The sequence below is a fragment of the Haliaeetus albicilla genome, chromosome 21 (assembly GCF_947461875.1).
Source record: "Haliaeetus albicilla chromosome 21, bHalAlb1.1, whole genome shotgun sequence".
In the NCBI taxonomy this organism is placed as follows: domain Eukaryota; kingdom Metazoa; phylum Chordata; class Aves; order Accipitriformes; family Accipitridae; genus Haliaeetus; species Haliaeetus albicilla.
In genome coordinates, this window is record NC_091503.1 from 24,930,626 (window position 1) to 24,956,171 (window position 25,546).

General features: G+C 40.3%; 1 protein-coding gene across 3 annotated transcripts in view; it reads right to left on the reverse strand.

Moving 5' to 3' along the window:
• The window catches only part of SLC66A2 (solute carrier family 66 member 2), a 66,910-nt gene that overhangs the window by 32,824 nt on the left and 8,540 nt on the right, over positions 1 to 25,546 (reverse strand). The window contains exons 3-5 of one of the 3 annotated variants that reach the window (XM_069809241.1): positions 23,157 to 23,290; positions 18,816 to 18,869; positions 16,451 to 16,489 (exon numbers count right to left, since the gene is read on the reverse strand). In XM_069809241.1, coding sequence (XP_069665342.1) covers positions 16,451 to 16,489; positions 18,816 to 18,869; positions 23,157 to 23,290 — 227 coding nt within the window. The remainder of the gene's footprint in view (positions 1 to 16,450; positions 16,490 to 18,815; positions 18,870 to 23,156; positions 23,291 to 25,546) is intronic. The other 2 variants (XM_069809244.1, XM_069809245.1) reach the window with 2 other exon arrangements.

Genomic DNA, 25,546 nt, shown 5'->3' on the forward strand with positions numbered 1-25,546 from the left:
AGAAACAGCAGTTATTGGCCCTGATTTTGATGGGGAAAAAAATCCTGAAACTCAACTATACCTTAAGCGAAGAAACAGTGATGTTCTGAATACTTAGAATGTTGCATCTACCAAGTTCTCATCAGGCTTTTGAGTCGCAATGAGTAATAGTAAAAAAGACAGCTTTAAGCAGCTATTAAAAATAAAAAATGTTTCCCTGAAATACTGAGGTTCTGTCTTCCTTTCACTAGTTTCTGTGTCTCCATGGAATCGTCCAGGATGAACAAGACCCGTTTTTTTAAATGTACAATTCAAGTAAAAATAAATCTGCCAGAACTGAATTCTGGGGTTTGGATTTTTTCCCCTACCCATGGGAGGGAACATAGGATCCCGATGCAGTAGATGTAATGCATACTGATCACAGAGCAAAGAGAAAGTAGGGCACATAATAAATGCATATAAAAGGAGACGTTCATAACTTCAGGAATAGTGGTGATATAGTTCCCTCCACAAGGAGGGAAACGTGCTGATTACTAGCAATCGGAGTGTCTGGAGGGAGACTGCGTTACACCATGACCCTCACCATAAATCCACGATTCACCAAAAAATTACACCTTTTCTGCTGCGGATTCAAGAGGATGCAGGAAGAACCTTCTCATGAACAGCTAAGTTACATCCTTTCTTCCCCAACCTCGCTCAGTATTATTATTATGTCATCTCCTCATGTAGACGGAGACCGCATATAATTATTTTAGTAACAAGGTAAAATTTGAAGTTAAAAACATTTACTCTGAAAAATAAAACAAATTAATATTTTAAAATGTGATTATGCACACTAATGAGGCCTATGTTTGCCAATCTATTAATTTCATTTAAATCACTGAGCATCTACTTCATAGCTTTAACAAGTCAAATACTAAATCTAAAGAATTACTGCCTGATGCACTGGAACCAGAGCTTAGAAAGCTTTGCCTTCTTCTGCAAGAACAATTTTTTACTTTTTCAGTTTAGCTTAATAAAAATATCTCATTTATTCAAACAATAAGAACCTGATTGGGAGCTGAGTAACACCCCCTTTGTTCTGTGTCTTTGAATAGTGACTGAGAGTATAAAAGGATGAGATGACCAAATAAAAGAAGTAAATTAATTTTACTAAAAATCTACCTAAAAATAATACCTGTTTTATTTGGCTTTTTTAAAAAGCATGCTTCCCAAAATGGACCTTCAGTATAAACACTGCAGTTTATTTACATTTTTTAAATTTAAATAAGTTATTCCGCATTTTTATTTGAAATCAATTTTCAACCACAACGGCTTGATATAAGTTACAAGTAAATGTAATATAATACATGAACATTTAATGTATTTTTAACATGATAAAAAATGGATTACATACTATGCTGTACTTTACCACAAAAATGTATAGGTATTACATTTCCTTCATCAGCAACAGAACCTATTTTAGCATAATGACTATATTGCCACACACATCACCATGTGAACCAAGCTTTCTTTAGTAAATGAAAGATACAAAATAATTTATTTTATTCCCATATTTTTTGCTTGATAATTTAAATCATGATTTGCAAAGGCAGCTTCAAACCTAACCACCCTCACAAAGACAGAGGAAAAAATCTTTTACAATGTAAGACTTCCTCATCACAGCTTCAATGAACTGGAGTCTTTGGAATTCAAAGGGAGATGGCTTGAGCCTTAAAGCAGGAACAACTGTGGGACAAGACTCTCAGGTGAATTCAGGAACTGATATGGCTTGCAAAAAAATCCTTCCACCTTAATTAATCCTGTCTCTCCCTTGACACAATGTCCTGTACAACCTCCAGCAGTGCAGGCTGTGATCTGGAACGTAGCTGTAAGCCAGCGCTGCTGAACACTCTGCACTGTCACACCACTAAATGTCTAAATAATTGGTCCCAATGTCTAATGTAATCACCTCTTCTGAAATAATCTGTTTAGGGTGCATGCAATAGTAAAAAGTATCAAGCTGAGGCGGGAGAGGGAGGTGATGTACTGCCTATCTTTGAAAGTTGACTACCGTGTCTCAGTGAAGATGAGAGAGAGAGTATGGTCACAGAAAAGATACTTACAACATGGAGTTCAGAAGGAACAAATCTCTTGTATTGTCAAAAGTAAATCAGGAGTGTTCAGTTATTAACTTCTATACATAGGCCAAGTCTCTGCTACTGCAGCATGCCCATCAAACAGCCTCCACATTAAATGCCAAGGTCTAGGCCGTTTTCCGTAACAATGCCCATCTCCCCAACACACTGGAACGGAACCAATGAATAATTCATAAACAAATTTCTTCAGCATTTGTAAGTCGTTCTTTGGGCACCTGTTAACTGCCAAACATCAGAAGTGACAATTTGGCATTCACACCAGAGGGCTGTTTGGTTTGGGTTTTGTTCTTCAGCATGCCTTGGGCCTGCAGGTTCATAAAAATGACTCAAAAAATAAACATGAAGGCACCTGTGAACCTGCTGTTGCAAAAGAAAATTAGTAAGCAACACTTAGTAAGGCAGAGGGAAGCTTTCCATGATGCAGTGCTGCTCTCGGCACCACAGAGAGCAGTATCCATCCCACCAGAGTCCAATCCGCTAGCCTGAGCTAGGGATTCAGGTCCTTTGCCATCAATCCATGGAGAGAGACTGCCTGCCTTCAGCTTCTGCGGACGACTTGGGGAGTCAAGGGTAGAACCAGACAGCAGACCTTTTTCTTTAGGGGAAACACTGAGATTTCAGACGTTTCTCCGTTCCAAGTCAGGAGGAATCACACTCTTTCAGGAGGACTCACACTCTTTCAGATACGCACATTCAAAGACAGGGAACCCGAGTACCTAACAGCCTAAGGGCTAGCGTGCTTGCCTCAGGCTCCCACCGGGGCCCCTCTCTCCTGCCTGGAGCCTGGCTTCCCGAGGGACCATCAGAGCCGCTTTGCTCAGACTGATACGCTCCGAGTCATCTATGCAAGCCAGAACCTCTACCTCAAGTCTCTCCTATCCACGTGAGTGCCATGATACTGGCTTATAGCCCAACTGGATTATTTCAGCTCCAGTCTTTAAAAGGCTTCTTTAGAAGCATTCAGGGGCAGAGGCAGACACAAACTAAACAGGGGGTGAGGGCAAAACAGAGCCGACTGTACACATCCTTTTTGTGACGGCAACAGGGGATCACGAACATACAGGAAAGCAGGAGCACCTAAGCCCCCTGCCCCGATTCATCCTTGCTTAGCACTCCCATGGGATACAGATACAGAGCACCTAGGTTCCACTGCTTAGTTTTCCTGCTTCAGAGCCAGGACATATAATGGAATTTCCTGCGTCGTCTCCCAAAAGCGAACAACCCAGGGAGACTGGCTAACTGGAGTGTAGCAAAGCTCTTTCTTCCTTCTCACTTGAAACATCTACTTAGGGCTTGAAAACCCTTTTCCAATAAATGTTCCTTGGTGCATCACTGCTTGCAAAGTGGGGAGTGTGCAGCGGGGGGGAAGGTGGGAATCTTTCAGTAAAATAAAGCTATCGCTAATTGTTTTCAGTCAAGGATGGTCAGTGTGGTGCATTACAGATTAAAAGCATGGTATTTGCATCTAAACAGAAAAGGTTTTATTTTGTTTTCCCTTGATACAGCAATGAAAACGGCAAAACACTGATGCTTCAGCGGTAAGTGCCTTTCAATATCCAGCATAAAGAAATGTCTTGTTAACATATCATTATTTATAAATAAGAGCTTCAGAAATGTAGATTTATTAAATATATTCCCTATTTCTAGCTCAGTAGCAACTAGTAACTTCACATTCCAGTGCACTTTAAATAAAAGAAGGCTAATAAAACGTATAGGACATAAAATGCAGTGAAAAAAATAAATCAGGCTGAGTGCATCCATCAGGTTGTACCTTGAACTTCACCTCCACATACAGTTCCATTGAGCACGGTATGTCAGCTCAGACATCCTACTGTCACACCAGCCCCTTGTAACACCATTTTAATTGGGACCAAGCGAGAGCTGCCACCCAGCTCAGCATTTCAAAGTACTAGACTTTGGGTCACCTCATTGTCCATTCCTCCCACTCCATATACTGCAGTGGGTATGGTTATCTCGGTAGGCTCATTTCTAACAGACCAAGACAAACTGTAGACAGAAGCAAAAGCCCTAAGCAAATGATGTCCGCAGGGCTGCAAAATACAAAAGGAGCAGCCTTCCAGAGTGACAGGATGTGTGTCTTTCATATGGAGCCCATGTACAAGAGTCAGCAGCAGAACTGAGTGCCAGCTATGCCCCCACCTCCTGAACAGGACAGAGTTATCTCTTGATGTGCTGACTCTGATGATGTGTTCACGTGTTAAACTGTTGATTCTACATCACTTACATAAAGGCAAAGATAACATTCTTTAAAAAGACATGAAATCTACAAAACATGGATGTGCCAGGATCTATAACAAGATCCTAAAAATGTGCTGCAGCCAGAACTGTTTTTCCCTAGCAAGCTGTCTAGACAATCCACTACGTCTGAGCAGGCAGTGCTGGGCAACAGCACTTCTTTAAGCACACACCGTGTCATCCAGCATTACAAATCACTTAAAAAAAAAGTGAGCTATCAATGCATATGTACTAACAAATAAAAGCACCTCAGCTTGAAAGTTTATTCTGAAGTCTGTGGGGAGTTGAATTACCCTTTAAATGTTTCACTACTTATACCTTTTGCACTGAACTGGCAATTTGACCATCATCTAGAAAATCATTGTTTCTCTTCTCACCTGTTTTGCTTAAAGAAACTGAAAGATATCAGACAAGCAGCTAAGCAGGATATCACAATGAAAGCCACACAACTAATTCTCACCGTGGCTTTAAACTTACCTATTGCCTTCTTGCATTAATAATGCTTTATTGAGCTTTCACTGGTAAGGTCTGCCCCCTACAGCTCCTGAGCCCTACTAGCAAAGTTGAGGGAGTGAAGCAGCTCCCACAGAACAGGAAAGTAGGAGTTTGGGAGCATCTAAATTAATGGATTTACACGAGTTGTGGCACACAGACAGGAAGCATCTGAGGGTGTTGAGGACGCAGGCTGATGTCTTTGCAAGGCTGCTCTATCATCTCTGAAAGGTCATGGTGATTGGGAGAAGTTCCCAATCACTGCAGGCAGGGAAAGAAAAAAAAGAAGGAAGGAAAGGAAGGAAGGAAGGAAGAAAGGAAGGAAGAAAGGAAGGAAGGAAGGAAGGAAGGAAGGAAGGAAGGAAGGAAGGAAGGAAGGAAGGAAGGAAGGAAGGAAGGAAGGAAGGAAGGAAGGAAGGAAGGAAGGAAGGAAGGAAGGAAGGAAGGAAGGAAGGAAGGAAGGAAGGAAGGAAGGAAGGAAGGAAGGAAGGAAGGAGGAAGGAAGGAAGGAAGGAAGGAAGGAAGGAAGAAGGAAGGAAGAAAGGAAGGAAGAAAGGAAGGAAGAAAGGAAGGAAGGAAGAAAGGAAGGAAGAAAGGAAGGAAGAAAGGAAGGAAGAAAGGAAGGAAGAAAGGAAGGAAGAAAGGAAGGAAGAAAGGAAGGAAGAAAGGAAGGAAGAAAGGAAGGAAGAAAGGAAGGAAGAAAGGAAGGAAGAAAGGAAGGAAGAAAGGAAGGAAGAAAGGAAGGAAGAAAGGAAGAAGAAAGGAAGGAAGAAAGGAAGGAAGAAAGGAAGGAAGAAAGGAAGGAAGAAAGGAAGGAAGAAGGAAGGAAGAAAGGAAGGAAGAAAGGAAGGAAGAAAGGAAGGAAGAAAGGAAGGAAGAAAGGAAGGAAGAAAGGAAGGAAGAAAGGAAGGAAGAAAGGAAGGAAGAAAGGAAGGAAGAAAGGAAGGAAGAAAGGAAGGAAGAAAGGAAGGAAGAAAGGAAGGAAGAAAGGAAGGAAGAAAGGAAGGAAGAAAGGAAGGAAGAAAGGAAGGAAGAAAGGAAGGAAGAAAGGAAGGAAGAAAGGAAGAAGAAAGGAAGGAAGAAAGGAAGGAAGAAAGGAAGGAAGAAAGGAAGGAAGAAAGGAAGGAGAAAGGAAGGAAGAAAGGAAGGAAGAAAGGAAGGAAGAAAGGAAGGAAGAAAGGAAGGAAGAAAGGAAGGAAGAAAGGAAGGAAGAAAGGAAGGAAGAAAGGAAGGAAGAAAGGAAGGAAGAAAGGAAGGAAGAAAGGAAGGAAGAAAGGAAGGAAGAAAGGAAGGAAGAAAGGAAGGAAGAAAGGAAGGAAGAAAGGAAGGAAGAAAGGAAGGAAGAAAGGAAGGAAGAAAGGAAGGAAGAAAGGAAGGAAGAAAGGAAGGAAGAAAGGAAGGAAGAAAGGAAGGAAGAAAGGAAGGAAGAAAGGAAGGAAGAAAGGAAGGAAGAAAGGAAGGAAGAAAGGAAAAAAGAAAGGAAAAAGAAAGGAAAAAAGAAAGGAAAAAAGAAAGGAAAAAAGAAAGGAAAAAAGAAAGGAAAAAAGAAAGGAAAAAAGAAAGGAAAAAAGAAAGGAAAAAAGAAAGGAAAAAAGAAAGGAAAAAAGAAAGGAAAAAAGAAAGGAAAAAAGAAAGGAAAAAAGAAAGGAAAAAAGAAAGGAAAAAAGAAAGGAAAAAAGAAAGGAAAAAAGAAAGGAAAAAAGAAAGGAAAAAAGAAAGGAAAAAAGAAAGGAAAAAAGAAAGGAAAAAAGAAAGGAAAAAAGAAAGAAAAAAGAAAGAAAAAAGAAAGAAAAAAGAAAGAAAAAAGAAAGAAAAAAGAAAGAAAAAAGAAAGAAAAAAGAAAGAAAAAAGAAAGAAAAAAGAAAGAAAAAAGAAAGAAAAAAGAAAGAAAAAAGAAAGAAAAAAGAAAGAAAAAAGAAAGAAAAAAGAAAGAAAAAAGAAAGAAAAAAGAAAGAAAAAAGAAAGAAAAAAGAAAGAAAAAAGAAAGAAAAAAGAAAGAAAAAAGAAAGAAAAAAGAAAGAAAAAAGAAAGAAAAAAGAAAGAAAAAAGAAAGAAAAAAGAAAGAAAAAAGAAAGAAAAAAGAAAGAAAAAAGAAAGAAAAAAGAAAGAAAAAAGAAAGAAAAAAGAAAGAAAAAAGAAAGAAAAAAGAAAGAAAAAAGAAAGAAAAAAGAAAGAAAAAAGAAAGAAAAAAGAAAGAAAAAAGAAAGAAAAAAGAAAGAAAAAAGAAAGAAAAAAGAAAGAAAAAAGAAAGAAAAAAGAAAGAAAAAAAAAGAAAGAAAAAAAAGAAAGAAAAAAAAAGAAAGAAAAAAATCACACCTACCTTCAAGAAGGAGGATCCAGGGAACTACAGGCCAGTCAGCCTAACCTCATCCCTGGGATGGTTATGGAAGAAGTCCACTAGGAACAGCCAGCATGGATTTACCAAGGGCCAACTGCACCTGACCAACCTGATGGCTTTCTATTATGAGATGACTGCCTTAGGGACAAGAGGAGAGCAGTGGATACTGTTTACAGAGCCTTTAGCAAGGCTGTAGACAGTGTCCTACAGTATCCTTGGTAGCAAAATATCAACTGGCAAGTGGACAATAAAAAGGCTAGAAAATTGGCTGGATCATCAGGCTCAAAGAATTTTTCCTCTCAAAGGAAAAACATACAATTTATGGCCAGTTTACAAAGCAGCTCACAGTGATCAATACTAGGGCCAACACTCTTTAACATCTTTTATTAACAACCTGGATGACGGTAAATTCATGAATGATACCAAATTAGAGTGAGCGCATGATAGACTGAGGGACAGCACTGCTATTCAGAGGGATCTTAGGCTGGAGATATGGGCTGACAGGAATACCATGAAGTTCAGGGCTATCGCTCAGTGGGAAGGAGTAACCACACGCCACAGTACAGGTGCAGGGGGCTGACTGATGAGAAAGCAGCTTTGTAGACTAGTGGAGGATAGCCTGGCAAACAATTTGAGCACGAGTCAGTGGTGTGTCCCCGTGGCAAAGGCCGCTAGCTGATCACTTACTGGGCTGTACAGCTGAGCAAGTGTGTGGCCAGCAGACAGAGCAAAGTGTTTATTCCTCTCTATTCAATACCCTAAAGACTGTACCTGGAGTAATGTGTTCAGTTTGGGGCTCCCAAGTACAAGAAATACATTGACCTACTGGAATGAGCCCAGTGGTGGGCCACCAAGATGATTAAAGGGCTGAGGTACATGGTGTACATGAAGAGGCTAAGAGAACCAAGTTTGTTCAGCTTTAAGAAAAGAAAGTTTCTTGCTGCCTACAGCTACCTAAGGGGAGCGTGTAAAGAACATGGAGGCAGGCTCTTCTTGAAGGCACATGGTGACAGGACAGAAGGTAACAGACAGGAGTTACAAGGAAAATTCCAATTAGATGGAAGAAAAACTTTGTCATTGTGAAGATGGTCAGACACTGGCACAAGTGCACGACAGGTTGTGGAATGTCCATCTTTGGAGATACTCACAACCTACCTGCACAAGGCCCTGAGCAACCTCACCTAACTGGACCTGCTTCAAGCAGGGAACTGGACCAAATAACCTCAGAGGTCCCTTCCAAGCCAAATTATTCTGAGACCTTGTTTAAAGAACAAATCTCACCATTTGGATCTAGATGTGACCAAGTATACAATGGCATGTGATGTGCTCAAGAAGTAGGCAACTGCAAAATCTTCTCACAGCTACCAAACTGAAGCAGCAGCTTTGCCGCGTACGTGTTCCCTGATCTGCAGGATGGGCAGACAAATCAGTTGTATTTGAACATTTAGATGTTTTATCGCTGATGTTTTTAAAACACCTAATTGTTCTGGCTCCCACCACGAAGGAAAAGATTTTTGCAAAATCTCGTTTCTACAGTTAACCCCCCTCCCCAGCCCTGAAAGCAAGATCAGACTCCTCTCCCAGGTTCCAGTTGAGTGCCTCAGCAGGCAAGATTTGGAAACCCAAGAGCACCCTCATGTGGCTAGGTGTTGCTATGAGCTCTCCCTCCTCCAGTTACATTACATGCAGCACAAGCAAAATTCACGTTTTATTCACAGCTTAATTTCCCCACCACACCACCAACTAGAAGCAGTACCTGCGCCAGAAGTAATATTTCTGCTGCTGCCCAGTTCTTCCAAAAGACCCCGTTCAAGTCGTCTTCTTTCCACAGGACTGGGTGACAGCCCCGCAGGGACTGTCGAAGGGCTGAGCAGGGGCACCAGCAGTCAGAGCCAGCGAGAACCCTGGGCAGCCCGCTCCAGAAACACAGCGCTGAGCCTAGCCTCCTGTGATACCTCTTGGTATTACTGCTCACGCCAAGCTGGAGACTCAACTTTGCCACCTCTCTTCTCTCCCAGTGTTAAAGGACAGTTTTCCCTCAATTTAAGATAAAACTAGAATTTCCCGGTAGCAGATAAGGATTTTTTTCTTTTCCCTGCCCACCTTTTTTTTTTTTCAAAACAAAAAAAAACAAAAAAAACCCCCAAAAAACCACCAAAAAAACCCCAGAGAGGCTGAGAAAACAACAGTTGCACTCCTTCTTCCCAGATCCCCCAACCACTGCAGCGTGCACTTCATGCTGCATGGCAAAGGAAAGGTCTCCCCACTGTACAAACCTCGCTTGCTCCGCCTGACCTGCATCCATGCCCTGCCTGTACCATCCCCTCTCTCCTTGTAGCAGGTAGGCTTTCAGAATAGGCATGGGCCCTTCACACACTACATTCAACCTGGCAGATCATTTTAAACTATAAACACAAGCGCTGTAAACTGCATTAGAAGTAAATAAAAAGAATGGCCTGCTTCCATTTTCACATCAAAGTCATTCAAAAGCAGCAGCAAGGCTGGTGCAAAAGGAGTGGTCCGAAGGCCAATAACTCAGGTCTGAACATACTGCTCTACCACCAAATAATGTCTCACTGAAACCATTCTGACCCAGAAGAGATTTTACAAATCTCTGGCTGGCTGTTTTCCCTACTGCCTGTAAGCTGAAAATTTAAAGGTGGCTAAATAATAATTTTCAAATGTGGTAGCCCCAAAAACATAACACCATCCTCCACGTTCCCTGCCCTGATCACTAGTGACCAGATGTAACAACTTCTTCTCAACCCCCTGTTTTAGGGATAGAGAAGATGTATATTGTCTGATTACCACCAATGACAGGAGCCAAATGAATCAACGTGTGATGCAAAACATTACAAAGCTAATACATCTGACAAAATTAAGAACATAGTCTATTTCTGATTATTGTAGAAATACTCTTCATTAGCTAACATATATATATATATATATCCTATGCTGAAATGGACAAGTGAGTAAAAGGAACAAAAGGACTGTATTTTCAAATTGCATGTGGTGGTCTCACAGTAAACCATTGGCAGAATATTTTATGTACAATCCCACAGTAGCTTGGATTGGAATAGCTCTCTGCAGGTCACCTAGCCCAGTCTCCTATTCAAAGCTAACCCATTAAAATTTAAAAACAGAGGACATTTCACTCTACTAAGTGGTACTTTGGACCTTTCAGATCAAGAATGGGTAGATTTTTAAATTATGATGATGAACCAGCTTGACTATAAGTTACTGTGTGCACTACAATAATATATAAGCAAAATGTTATTGCCCACATTATGCATGAGATAAGGATAATCCCTTCAGCCCTTAAGGCTTTGGAGATTTCAACTTAAGAACCAAAAGAATTTGCGGGTGGCAGCTCCAGTTTCTCAAGTCTTTTGAAAAAACACTTTTTACAATGACCTTTCCAATATAGCCCTCAAAGTCCAGGAATGCTACTTACACTTATCACTGAATGTAAAATATTTCATGCAGTGTACGCCTGGTGGAAAACATGTGGCTAATACGAAACAAGCACTATACACAAACTCCCGCATACAAACAAAAGAGAGAAACATTACCAGCCAGATAAGTTTTTCACTGTCAAAGATGCCATCTCTGATCTCTGAGTGGAAGCCTCAAGGAAGAAATTTTTTCTGTCAAGTTGCCAAATGACAAGCCTAGAAACTAAAATTAATCAATGATCATCAAAAATTATAGAGACTCCAGAACTGCTGGCTTCATTGCATGCTAAAAGTATTTCCTGAAATGCAACTCACCCATCCACATTCCATGGTGGGTGTTCATCCCATTCTCTGTCAGAGGACAATGACCTGACAGGTGGCAACTATTCTTCTCACTTAACTGGTCTAACTGATAAACAAGTGGAACTTGGAGAAAAGTAGCTTCCAAACTGAATGGAGCTTGAAGCGCACTGCTTCCAGATCTGCACAAGAGCTTGCACAGCTGAAAACATTTTTTCCCCCAAGTAGTCTGTTAGAGGACATTACCTCTCTGCCTACCAATCTTAGTCTCATCTTAAAAGAAGGTAAAATATGTAAATTCCAATCCAAAGCCTGAAATCAGCAGGAACCTGGTCAACCATCATTGTGCTAACCAAAATTCTGAAAATAGGATTAAGTGCTACCACCCAAACAAGACCCCTCTCCTCCCTGAATTATGCTACCTACACAAAGAAAACAGCAGGTCAGCAGTCAAGACAGCTGTTTACCTGGCAGATACATGTCATTCCACTTTCAGATGATAGTCGGACCCAGTAAGAATTCAGCATGAACTGTGCTAAGAACCAAGACTTCAACTTGAAAAGAAGGACCCATGCGCTAGCATGAAGTAACAGGCTCTCCATAGATCACACATACTAATAAACCAGAAAGCAGGATTAAGACATGAGTCCTTGCCATTTCTCAGTCTCTGGAAAGAACCAGCCTTTTTTTTTTTTTTTAATATAAACCACATTCCATCACCTTACCTTTCTCCAAGAAGAAACTCAAGACAAAACATTTGAGGCAAGAATGCCTGGATGTCTAAAAACTGACTACTCAGTGTAACATTGGTATTTAATCAGTCTAGACAAATGGCATTTATGCAGATGTTCATTGTGGGAAAATAACGGAAGATTGGCGAGGAGGACTGTAAATACGCTGAAGTGACTTGCAGCTGGGGTGTCAAAAAACGCATCTATCATAGTACTCACTGTTTCATCCTGTGTGTTTGACAAGTAGAACATCTGTGTTTAGATAACACAGGCCTGTGATAGACTTAGAGGCACCCTATCAAATGTGCTTGAGATTCCTGCCCCGCTGTGGGACAGATCAAAGCACAGTGGTAAATTATGCCTGCGCAAATCCCTAAAATACAGGCACAAACAGCAGGTTCAGCAATCCTCTAGCATGGACCAAGCTCCGTGGTGCCCGCATCCCTGCTTCTGTGCCTCTGCCTGGGTGCTGCTTCGGGGATCCCCCAGTTGGCAAGGTAACGAAAATAAATTTACTCTTTGGATTTCATCCATGGTTTTGTGGCTGTTCCTGTGTCCTGCCTGTGCCGGCTCACACATTCATCAAGTGATCACAAGCATAAGCAGCATGCTCAGGAGGAGGAAGGGGGGATGTTTGGAGCTACAGAGTTTGTCTTCCCAAGTAACTTTACATGTGATGGAGCCCTGCTGTCCTGGAGATGGCTGAACACCTGCCTGCCCATGGGGAGTGGTGAATGAATTCCTTGTTTTGCTTTGCCTGTACACGCAGCTTTTGCTTTACCTATTAAACCGTCTTTATCTCAATGCACAAGTTTTCTCACTTTTACCCTTCTGATTCTCTCCCCCATCCCCCCAGGGTGTGCGGGACTCAGCTGCCTACCAGGGTAAGCCCACAACCCAGGGACAGTGTGTTATTCCCTGTGGCTTTACTACAACTACTCATGTTATGTCTGTAGTTCATGAATGGAGCAGCAAGACTTTGAAGCTGTTGCCTCATACTTTATGTATCACTTGTGCAGGTAATGTCAGTCTCTTCCCCTTCTATTGCTGAGCTCATTCATGTCTCCCATGAAAAGAAACAGCTGGTGATCACCGTTACTCTCATGCCTCTCACCACTTGTCTCTCCTGTATAAACCTGCTACATGCCATGCATTCCCAGAGCGACCTGCCCACCTGGATCCCTCACCACAGCATCTGTAAGTCTGTGGACAAATTTATCACAAGTCTCCCTCTCCCCTCCTTGCTCTGCCACACAGCCAGGTGGCCCAGTTGCCTCCAGCATAGGGAAATGGGGGAATAAAAGAAAAGCCAGCACTGCACTGTGGCCAGGAATGTGCTTTCACATAGAGCTGTGTTCCACCCTGTAACAAGCAGACAGGCATGCAGCAGACATACTGGCCTCATCCCACCACCTCACTGCGGGGGGGGGCATGTTTCTGGGTCTGTCACGTCAAGGAAACTGCAAACCACCAGAGGCAGTGTTCATGGTTGCACAGAGGCTTCAACAATCATAAACTATTATTTGGGTCCCTCCCTCCCTCCCCAGCTGTCTTTTCTAAAAGGAAAATGTCTCTCTGGAATATAGAATTTAAGTAGATAAACTTATTCCTTCCTTTTATAAGATCTGAATAATACTACATAAGGCTGCAAAAAGGTATGCCCTCCTACTGAGTAACTTCCAACACTTTTCAACAGGACAGAAAAGGTCACAGTACAACTTTTCAGTCGAGGCCCATTAGCCTGAGGAGCTGAAGAAAGATTTACACTAAATGGAACTTTGAAGCTTGAAAGAGTATCTACTGAAACATAACACTAGCCCCAGAAAACAGACTGACCCAAATCCATTTTTTTTTCAAGTTTTCTGAAAGAAAAGTATTTTAGTATTGGTTTTGCAATGGTTCAAGAAACATAAATTCCCCACGAAAATAAAAGAACAACCTTTTTAATGAAACTACTCCCTCTCTGTCTGCATCTGTAGTTAAAAAAAAGTTATCCATTCAGTATGCAAAAGATTTGTAAGCTTCATTAAAAAAAGTTAATAGTGTTCTATTTGGACTGAATTATTCTAAAATGCCTGAATAGTACCTCAGACCTCCCACACAGACCCATGCCTGGATAGACAAATTATTTTCCAGACTTCTGTTTCTTTCATCTGCAACATCAATTAAGAAGAAACCAAAATTATATATCAAAAAACCCCAAAGATTCTACAGTTTTCAACTTACATATTTATTTATAACAAATTGAGAATTGCCACTTCATCCTTTGAATCTCTATTTCTTATTTTCTTTTGTGTCCTGAAAAGGTCTAAATATTGATGCAGAGAAAGACAAGGGGAAATAACTGTTTCCACCATCCAAAGAACTACAACTGCTGATGCAGCCAGGTGCCATTTCCTCACACAAAGTAGACCTGAATTCCTCAACAACTAGAACTCCATTAATTAAAAAAAAAAAAAAAAATAAAAAATCCTTTTGGCATCCTAGTTTCACACAGAGACGTCGTTATAACCCCCCTCCTCAACACTCTCCCCAAAAGATCAACAAAAGCACTCTGAAAGTAGTCTGTTAACAAGGATGCATATAAACCTGAAGAGAAGGGATCTAAACCCCTTCACACCCGTGCGCAGTGATGCACAGACAGAAGTGGTGGCAGCTGCATCCCAGCAACAACTGTGCTTTTGTTATGTATTTAACTGCACAGCAGCTGTACAGGGAATTCAACTACTAGAGAGCATGGGGCATGGTGTAAAAGTCACACACTTTCAATGAAACCAAAGTGCTGCTGCCCACAACCGGCCAAGGAAAACCACGTCTCTGCCGGGTCCTCAGCTCCGCTCAGGATGTCGAGGCCCAGACAGAGAAGCACATTGTGCACCTTATTTACAGAGCACCCGCAGAAAAATCACACCATACGCCTACACATTTGCAAGCCGGATGCCTCTGCTGAACCCAAACAGACCAAACCCTCTGAACAGAGGGAGCCAGAGAGCCGATTAAATAAAGTTTACATCCTTCCTGGCACATGTAACATACTAGTGCTGTTCTAGAGTACGCCAACACTTAATTTATCACAAGCCAACTGATGCGCTGAGTTAAGTAAAGAGTGCAGGCAAAAGAAGAGGTTAAAGTGTGAGTTATTTACCAGGCTGTCACACTGCCAGTGGAACCCCTGTAGCAGATGACTGCACCTTCACATTACTATTTTCTCTTCATGATTATGCAGATACTAACTCTGTGAAAGTAACTACACATACATTTTACATTTTTTCCCCTAAAAAAAAGTAGTTTTAAATATTTTTGCAACAGGTGTTTGGTGAATCTAAGTTTTTATCATTTTATTACTACTATTTTAAAATGTAATGTTACATGGATAACTTTTTGTTTGGGCTCAGGATTCAGTAATACGGCAAGTTTTAAAACCAACTTCAGAGAAGGAAGGAAAACCCTTGTGATCTACCAGAAGTGTCCTTCAAAACATTTAAACACCTACTTGGAAAAAATCAAACAAGTCACATTCACTTTGAGACTTGCCTGCCACACCAATGAGACCACTCCAAACAACTTCAAAAGATGCAGCCTCTTTGGAGTGATGCCTTGTTTAGTGTTTTGCTACTTCTGCCCCAACAACCTCCAACACTCAAAGGGCTCAAAAAACATATATAGGAAACTTGTATTTTAGTGTAACAGATTAAGACATTTATTCTAAAAACACATTTTTTCTAAAAACTTCTCATCAAGAGAAACAAACAAACATCACTCAACTGCAGCTTTGCGCTCAGCCTCAGCAGTAGCCATCAAATGCCAGCAGGCACTAGGTAAAACTAGATACTTGCATTAGTAAACAAAGGGAATAAAGCATTATTCCTTCAGAACTGGAACTACTTAATCCTTTCTAATCCTTCCTTTGCCTAGAAAATTAGGGGAATAATTTTATGTTGTGGTTTAACCCCAGCCAGCAACTAAGCACCACCCAGCCGCTCGCTCACTTCCCCCCCACCCAGTGGGATAGAGGAGAGAATCAGGAAAAAAAAAAAAAAAGTTAAAAAAAGGTAAAACTCATGGGTTGAGATAGGAACAGTTTAATAGAACAGAAAGGAAGAAAATAATAATGATAATAATAACAATAATAAAATGAAAACACTAATAAAAGGATTGGAATATACAAAACAAGTGATGCACAATGCAACTGCTCACCATTAGTCAACAGATGCCCGGTCAGTTCTCAAGCAGCGATCCCCCCCGCAGGCAAACTCCCCCCAGTTTATATACTGGGTATGATGTCACATGGTATGGAATACCCCTTTGGCCACTTTGGGTCAGCTGCCCTGGCTGTGCCCTTCTAGTCTTCTTGCTGGCTGGGTATGAGAAGCTGAAAAATCCTTGACTTGGTCTAAACACTACTTGGCAACAACTGAAAACATCAGTGTGTTATCAACATTCTTCTCATACTGAATCCAAGACATAACACTATACCAGCTACTAGAAAGAAAATTAACTCTATCCCAGCCAAAACCAGGACATTTTATTTCTGTATGAAATCAGGAAACCCTACACTCTGGGGCCCACCATACTGTAAATTATATTTATTTACTCTAGGTCAGTGAAACTGCAGCAACCTTCCCCCATACTCTCAACGCCCCTCAGCACTGACTGCTAGAAAGTCAGTTTTCAGAGTCATGTGCCAGGTAAAGGCTTTTTCAGAAAATGTGTGGAAAAACAGTGGCATTAAGTGGTTTGTTGGATTACTGACAAACATACCTAAAAGCAATCCCAGAGAGCACAGCAGGAGCTCAGTTCCTATTCAAAAAGAGGCATCAAACAAATGTCTTGGTATTTATCTAACAAGTTCACCTGAAATTCATTGGTAGACCAGTACATTTTCAGATTAACAGTTCTACAACAAAATAGCATTCATGTATAGCCAATCTTCAATTACAAATGCAGTATACAGAGCATTTGCTACGTAACCAGAAGAAGAAAGTAATATAATAGTTTCTGAAGTCTAAAAACATATTGAAAAACATTTTTTACACCACTGAAATAAACAGGGGAAATGAAAAAGCCAATTTGTTCTTCTTGAACCAAAGTTTAATCAAAACTCATTAAAAGACATTGTAAGAATGCACTGCCACATGAAAGTATGGCAAATACTCCCCTTACCTAACGTCTAAGTGAGCTTCCCCAGAGCTGTAGCAAAACATAGCAGTGCAGGACATAGCTCAGTTAAGCCCTTTGTAAATTGAAGTATGACATGCTGTGACGTAAAGCACCATGCGTCCCACTCTTTAAACCACTGGGATATACTTCTGTATGTGCATTATAAACAAACACCTCAAAACACTTCTCATTTGTTTACCCCAGCAAGAATTATCACATTCAACAGACTTGACCACACCAGTCTTGAAACTTCTGAGCAGTAGTGTAAAACTGTCCTGTTCCTTAGTGATAATTCAATTCATCCCATTTTGCTAAGCAATTCCAAAATGAACTTCAAGTAACATTTATTAACCAAATGCTTCAGACTTAAATCAGTTGGATTAAGAGGTGTGGTGCTTTTTTTCTACAAACCTCAACTGTTTAAGCTATCAAACTACAAAGGCAAATGACTTTTTAACCAAAAAAAGACAAGAAAAAAAAAATCTGAAATGAGTAGAAGGTCGCATTAAATAACTTATTTCTATTTAATTTTAACCACTTGAAGCATTTTTAAATAATCCACTCAGTCATAACTAGGAGCACAGACAGCTGTTTCTAGCTCTGACACTGTAAATAAAGCATTGCTGAACACTAGCAAAAGACAACAGGAATACAGGCACAAGGAAGACAGGACTGCTTAAAGTTTACATTCCCTTGGTTAGTGTTGCAAGCCAGTGAGAATGACTACAAACCAGAATTAAAGACAAACAGAAAAACAAAATAGTTTGATACTGAGTCGAGAAAAAAATGTTTTGAAAACACAAAAGGAAAAGGTGCTTTGCAAAATACTGGTATCAGACCAAAAAAGGTAAATTTCCCAAAGTGTGCATTTTGTCCCTAAATCTGAAAGGGAAGATCCAGAAGATGAATCAGTAAAAGTGAATCTATTTAACCTTAGCAGGAATGGTCTTAGAGCTTCAACAAAGTACTCGCGTTGATATTACTCTTTGGTAGCGTTTCTCAGAGCTAACTCCAGTTTAATTAACTGTGTGTTGAAAAATCTGGAAGTAGAGACTCTCCTTTTGCATGAGTAATATTCTTCTTTACCCTGTATTTTTTCAGCTGACCCCTTACTAACTCAAGAATTGCAACATAGTATAACTAGTATCAATATGAGATTCTGTATGGGTTCAATTAAAGTCAGTCTAAAAGAGGACTGTGGGGAACTTCTGTGTCGCTAGTCAGTATAACTTCCTTAATGCAATACCCCAACTAATTTAAAAGACTAAAACTGTCTTTCCAAACTACTAAGAGTTGAAAATACTGCAAAGCTGGTCTGCACCTAATACTTCCTCTTCCTCAGGCAAATTAAAGAACAAAGATTCCAACTCTGAAACTGAAGATTGGAAGCTCTCACCTTAAGTGTTACTAACTCCCAAATAATTTTGAGGCTGCTCTAATGAAAGAGAGGAACAAGCCAGAAAATTTCACAAGGATGCAGGCATTTTGCTTGAACACCAAGCGTTGTGGGAAATTTCTTATCTAGCATTCTGAACAATGCTGAAAGATACTCCTGTATTTTTCAGTTTCTTCCTGAGTCAGAGCTGGAAGAGGAAGAACATGAGTCTGAAGAGATGGATCCCTGTATCATGTAATATTTTGCTTGTCTAGCTTGGGGAAGGAAAAAGGAAGATATCACTGAGACGCACAATGCGGTGAATTTCAACTGCCTTCAAAAAACTGGTTTCTGAAGTAGAGCTGAAAGCATCTTTTCCTCTATGAACGTTAAAAGTGGGGAGGGGAAAATAAAAATTTAAAATAATAAAATCACGCACCAGGTTTTAGTATGTCAAGAAAAGGTAATGCAAACATTCTCTATAGAAATGATCATGCAATCATTTCTAAAAATGGTTATAAAAAGTAGCAAAGCATGAAATACGTAGTTGAGAGGACAACTTCATGCAGAATGGGTTTGCACAGTACATACCCAGATAGGATCTCTTGGGAGGTGCTTTGATTTCTTCATCCTTACTATCTGCAGCTACATAAAAAACAGTTGGGGGGAGAAAAAAAAAAAAAGGAAGGAAAGACAAACAGACTTGTATGATTAAATGCAACAGTGGGTCTTTTAGTTACAGTTTAGTCAGTTAGTACATTTGCTTATAAAAAAATAATAGCCAAAACAAAACATGCCAGAAATTTTAGTCTCCATGCTTTCTGTAAGGCTCCCACCCCATGATGTTAAGATAGGGCCGAGCAATAGGAAGTCCCTTAACAGTCTCAATGCACAACCCAACAGCAATCTACCTAGGGGAAGAAAATGAAGACTTAAAAACAGTGAAACAGGCAGCTTAACTCTTACTTTATACACTTTTCATGATGAGAGAAAACAGGTTGTAACCTCAGCAACATTGAGTGTGTAGATATGTATATATAATCAGCTAAGACAATACAGTTGCCTTGCCTCCTGTGGAAAATGCTGTTTTAAAATAGTTTCAAAAAGCCTGAGCTTAAACCAATCGTATCAAGGACGGAGTAGATCCCATCTGCAACCATTCTGCATGTTAATTTTTTTCACACTAGCCTTCCTCTGCCAGCTGAAAACCATGTATTATGCAAGAGTGCTTTCCGGTGCCAAAACCAGAGCTCTTCAAGGGATCAGAGTGCTATAATAAGACACAAGTTATAAAGCAGGTTAAGACAAGCAGCAGTTGGAAGGAAGACCAAACGGATCAATGACCAGAGGAAATCACCTTCATGTGAAAACAAGAGCCCATGTTTTACTTAAGGAGCCTGAGCTGTACTATAATAAGAAGAGATGACTAAGAGCCCACTCTTAACAAATTATGTCCACTGGTTTTCAGTATAGTTCATACATTCAGGGTGCTCAAAATCTGCCACAATGTCTTGGGCATAACTGAAATTGAATCTTTGTGAGAGAGAGGTGGAAGGGTTATCTGGGGAAACAGAAAGAGGATTCTTCATAAGAGTGTCTGTCTCTCCAAGAATATGAAGAGACTGCCCTGGCCTGCCAACATTTTCAAGAGTGAGGAGGTGTTTTTAGTTGTATCTGCGAGCACCTTGCTTCAGCCTCCTCTTGATTCTCGAGTCAAGACATGGCACATGCACATTTTGCTCTTCAATATTTAACTCTCTAGCATGGTAGCACCATCATGGCCCAGAAATACTACAACACTTTTAACAAAAACAATTACAATAAAAGAAACTACCAATGAACCTTGACCCTTTCTGTACTGAGCCAATAACACAGCATACATATGGCTGCACAGACACCAATTTAAAAGCGGGCAATGAATAAGGAGAGCTGTTGTTACCACAACAATGGTACCAGGAGATCTGCATTAAAGCAGTCAAGATGCAATTAAAGTGGTGTTAAATAAGGGATAAAAGATGAGGAGGTATTGTTCATGTCTGCTGATTTCATCTGAAGACTCTTTAACACAGCTTTCAAAGTATTCATATGCAGGAGAGAGAGCGCTGTTCTGTCAGGGAGGTTTTAAAATAAAGTCGGGGTGTTTTGTTGTTTTGTTGTTTTGCTTGTTTTGTTGTTTGCTTTGGTTTTTTTCCAATTCAGAACAGTTAAAAACAGGCTATACAGTCCACGTTTAAAAAAAATAATAAAACAGTTAGATATATAAAGAGGACTTACTCTGTTTTCAATCAGTACATGTAATTGAAGGTTAAGGTTCATGTATCCAGAACAAAAAGTCAGAGAAGGTAGCAGCAGCACAAGATGGGCTCCACCAATTTCAACTTACTTTCACTTTGCAAGACTAAAAGGGGGGGGAGTGCCATAATTGAGAAGTAACTGAGAGAAAAAAATATTATGAGTTTTCCTAATAAGTTCTCTATGTAGAGCCTAAAAGAAATAATCAAACATCACTGGAAAGCGTCCAGGGAGACTGTATTTTTCATGCTATGATAGTTACCCTATAAATGGAAGGACAAGCATTTTGACTGAATTGCTTTATGTCTATGTTCTGAATTGCTATTGATATGTATTTTAACCCAATAACTCCACAAACAGGCTACAGAATACAGAACAAGCTTGTCAGGATTAGGATAGACTGCTCCTTAATGCTTCAAGAAATTTTAAGTAGATTCCTTCTGAACTAGTTACTACTTAAGGGACTTTATTTGTGAGAATAAAAACAAAAGAAAAAAGGCAACTCCCACATAATTCAAAACACACTGGTAAACATATACTAATGTGACTCAGGGGGAAATACCGCATTTAATAGTAATACAAGAAAATGGCAAACTTCCTTCCACAGAAATATTCTATTCTGTTCCCTTCCTAAATATTTTTTATTATTTTGCAGAAACTTTCAGAGGGAGGATAGAAATTAAAGAAGAAAAATGTTTAAATTGAGACCAGCCATCTGAGAAATAATAAATTATATTATCCTGCAGAAATTGTATACTTTTCCCTCAGGATTCTGCAAGGTTAATCAAAAACACTGGCTTCAAACCTAGCTTCTCACTGCCCCGGTAAACTATGAGGAAAGAAAGTAAGTACACAGATTTATCAGCTTGCCTAGATCACCATAAAACTTAAGAGATAAGATTAGGTGTAGGATTAGAAACACGTATCTCACTGTGCTTGAAATACAAACCTATCCTTCTGCCTCGCTTAGAAAGGAGCTTTGTATGCATTTATATGCTTATTCTGAGCCATCGCATTATAGTTGGCCTTACTAAAAACGAATCATAGGTAAGAAAAAGATTTTAGCTGTTCTCAAAGCTTGTGGGAGGATGCAAGCCTTTCAATGAAAACAAATAATTAAGGTCCACAAGTAGGTAAAATCAGTTTCTCTAGCTAATTAAACCCATGAGTTTCAGAAAAAAGGATCAAATGGCACAATGCAACCTTGAGGAGTTTCCATTACCTGGTAAGTGAAAGACTGATTATCCCTTAGGAGACTGTATGTCTTTCAGGGAGAGTTGTTTGAAGAGGGCTATATACTAAACTGAATAGCCTCCCTTTTTGTCCAAAGGTTACCGAAGGAGTCTGCAAGACTGCGTCTGTGTGTGTAAATGTGCACGAGGATAATTTCCCCTCAGAAAGGGTAAACAGAGAAACCTTTCTGCCACTTCACAAAACGCCAGCACAGAGAGCAAAGGAGGGAGAGAGCATACATGCCCCTCCCAAATGCTTCCTGGATTTTAACTGCTGCTAAATCTGACTGAAAGTAGTTTTAAAGTCATTCATCCTGCCAGATTAACAACCCTTGTGAACACAGCAGCTTGTGTTTGGGAGCTGGAGTGCAGCTGCTCTTCCACATGAACTCACTTACCTGAATAGTTTCACACTACACTCCACAATGAGCAGGAATGGAAGTAGCTTCCTCAGCTATTAGATAAATTAGCCTACTGCACAGCCAATAGCTGCTGCCTTCTACTGACGGCTGTGGATATCTGGAACTGGATCAGACCCTCAATTATTAGGGAGTGAGGGAAGAGAACAGATGGAGAGAATAAATCCTAAATCCATATTGGCAAAACAACTGACAAAAAGCTGACAGCATTAATTCTGTTCTCGTTGGTAATAAGCTGTAACATAAAATGTTGTAAGTCAAAGTCAACACAGAGAAACACAAAACCTACCCCTCTCACAATTCTTATCTGGGGAAAAAAAAGCAGGGACTCTCCACAAAGCTTGAACATTTCATTAAATGAACAATAATACTCTGGCCCTGACCAAAATTATCAATGCCTCAAAATTAACAAATAACCAAAATAAAAAATATGTGAAAATTCCCACAAATCCCAACTAATCCCACACTAAAGCCCAACGAAATGGTATACAAAAAGACATAGTTTTGCGGCTATGATATGACAGCACCTCCTATTTTGAACAGCCAATAACTCAGTAAGTAGAAAATAAGTTATGTACAAAAGCAAGTGTTTGCAATTGCAAAATAAAATTTCAGATAATATTGTATGATCATACCTAAGAACTTGGTAGAAAGTACCGCTGAAGAAAATAACTTCTTATTCTGGCCAAAATCTTAAAAAAAATCCAGGCTAGCACAATGGCATAACAGCCAGCTCTATATTCAGGGCGTGGTGTGAAATATTAAGGAGAACTCTGATTTCTACACTGAACCAAGACCTGTCTGAAATAAAATGACAGTTTTATATATTAATCTGGAAAAAAGCAGTTTCAAAAAAAGTTCAGGAAATGCTACGCTGAAGTAAGCAGAAAGGAGACTGGATTGCAATTCAGACAGAACTTTTGTCCAAAATACAGCGCACCATGCTTTCAAAAAGATTTATCCTGCAAAAGCCAGTTCCTGTCACTAACCTGCAAAAGAGCGGCGTTTTATGTTTAGCTCGTTGGACACACGTACTTCAGTGCACAGTTTCAGCATCAGTAACATAGTAATGATCATGATAATGCTTTGCCACAAAAGAGGGGATTCAAAACGCCTTCCAAACCTAAAAAAAAAAAAAAAAAGGAAAAGAAAATATATAAAACATCTCAAAGGTGACACGTGTTGTACTCAGTTACTTTCATTCTTTGATCCTATCTAAGCACCTGAAAAAGGAAATCCTAACTGTAACAGGTGTGAAAGGCTCAGGAAGAGAAAGTCACCAGCCAAATTTAGATGCACATACAGTAGATCAGAGTCACAATCCCCTTGCGGGAGTATCCAAGAACCTTATTACAACATCGCTGTGGACTGATCCTAGAAATTCTGAAGCCAGAAGCTTAAGTCTTTGTTTCCAAAGCCAGCAGCAAACCTATTATTTTGAAAGGAGAAGATTCATTGAGCAGTCAAGGCAGTACAGAGACCAGAAAGTTATGCCGCATAAATAACCAATTATGTGTTCTCTCCACATACACACTCTGTAGATTTCACAAGGACTTCCGTGCAAAACTTACCTTTCTCAATTTTCCATTTTTAAGGTGAAGTCATAAAAACAATAGCACTTGTCCTATAAAGAAATAAGTACCCGCAGCTACTAGCTTGCTACATTTAATGTAATGTCTTCCAGGGGCGGGGGGGACGGGGGGGACAGGGGGGCTGCAGTTTATGCCTTGTCTGCCTCTAGACATCTGAGTGGAAAGACCAGGTCTGCAGAACACACCAACCAGTTCATCAATTTGTGCCTAATTTGGACCAAGGTTGGGGGAAGTAAGGAAGTCCAAAAGATGTGCGAACCAAACATACGTGATTTGTCCTCTCCTGCCCCCGCCCCTTCCCCCAGTTTAATTTCTGCTCGTTCACAGATGATGCTTGGTGGGAACCACTGAGCCCTTCCTGCACATACCACAGAGGTGATCTTGGATTGTGGCCAATCTTGACTGAAGAGCTTACTCTTATGTGATTGCACGAGGTTCTGCCATAGGAAAATGAGACCCTTCAGTGAAGACCGGTGATGCTCCGAGCTCCCCTTCCTACATTACTTGATGAAAGATCAGCAATCCCCACCAGACAGACTCAGTAAGTACATTAGAGGTAAAGGGTGGAGGTTTTCATATGCAGCCCTCAAAGGATATTAGATTTACAACACGAAGGCTGCACATCATGGTGAGCTGCTTCTCTGTGCTCAGTTCTGCCAGTTTTTACACTTTGAAGACAGGGATGCTGAGGAAAGGATTTGGTGAAAACACATTGCTATGCTCCCCAACTCCTTCAGCCTGCACCGTGAGGCATACAGGCTTTCTAATTTTCCTCGCAGCACAGTTACTAAGGCAATTCTCCGAACACATCGTGCTACCCGAGATCTCAGCCTCACAGGCATGACAACCATTGCCCTCTTCTTGACAGCTCCTGTTTTATAGCACCCTGGCAAAATACAATTTCTTATGCTTGGGCTACTTTCATGGCCAAGCTCCATGTTAGTAAAAACCAACTAGGTTCACCATCACACTCTCTCACACAATACTGCATTTCCACTATAGCCATTTCACCAGAGAGATATTTTTTGTTATGAGTCAACTAATAAGGAACAGGAGAGAGACTGGAAAGTCCTTAACTAGCTTCCTTGGAAATCCTCCTGCGCAGAACAGCCAAGCAGCCCACACAAACGAAAATGGCCAAGTATTTCCTGCCTAACGACATACAGCTAAGGAAAAGTACAACGCCTTGAGCCTCCACACCACTGCCAAAGACACCACCAGTAGCTACTGGAAGAATAGCAGTTCCATGTACCTTAGTCCCCCTCTTCTTTTTAGCATCGACAGATTTGTGGTGGGCCACATGACAGCCATTATCGTAACAAATTTGGAGGACACTCTGAGGCAGGAAATAAATAACACAACTGATGCATGTAGTCATAGGCAGAGTGCACTCTGGATAAGGCCTTCACTGCACCAGGAGAAAATGCAGGGCAGAAAAACAAAAGTTTGGCCCAGCCTACGCCTGATGTCCCTGATCATTCAGCCTGTGTTGCTGACCATGGCCAAGTTCCCCTGACCTACTGGAATTCACTACTGTTACATTTGTCTCTTATTCAAGGAATGAGAAAAAAAAATGTGAAAGACTTACTCAGAATTACAGAGCAGTTAAAACTGCTTACATCAGGTTTAGAAAAACATCTCCAATTACAAATGCATTTTCATGTGAAAATATAGTAATGCATTTTAGAGGGGCTGAGCTAGCAGCACAATAAACTAGAAGCTATTATGATGGTAAAACCAGCCACAGGTCACTGCAAAGTTAGTTTCTCCCTGCTGATGAGACTATT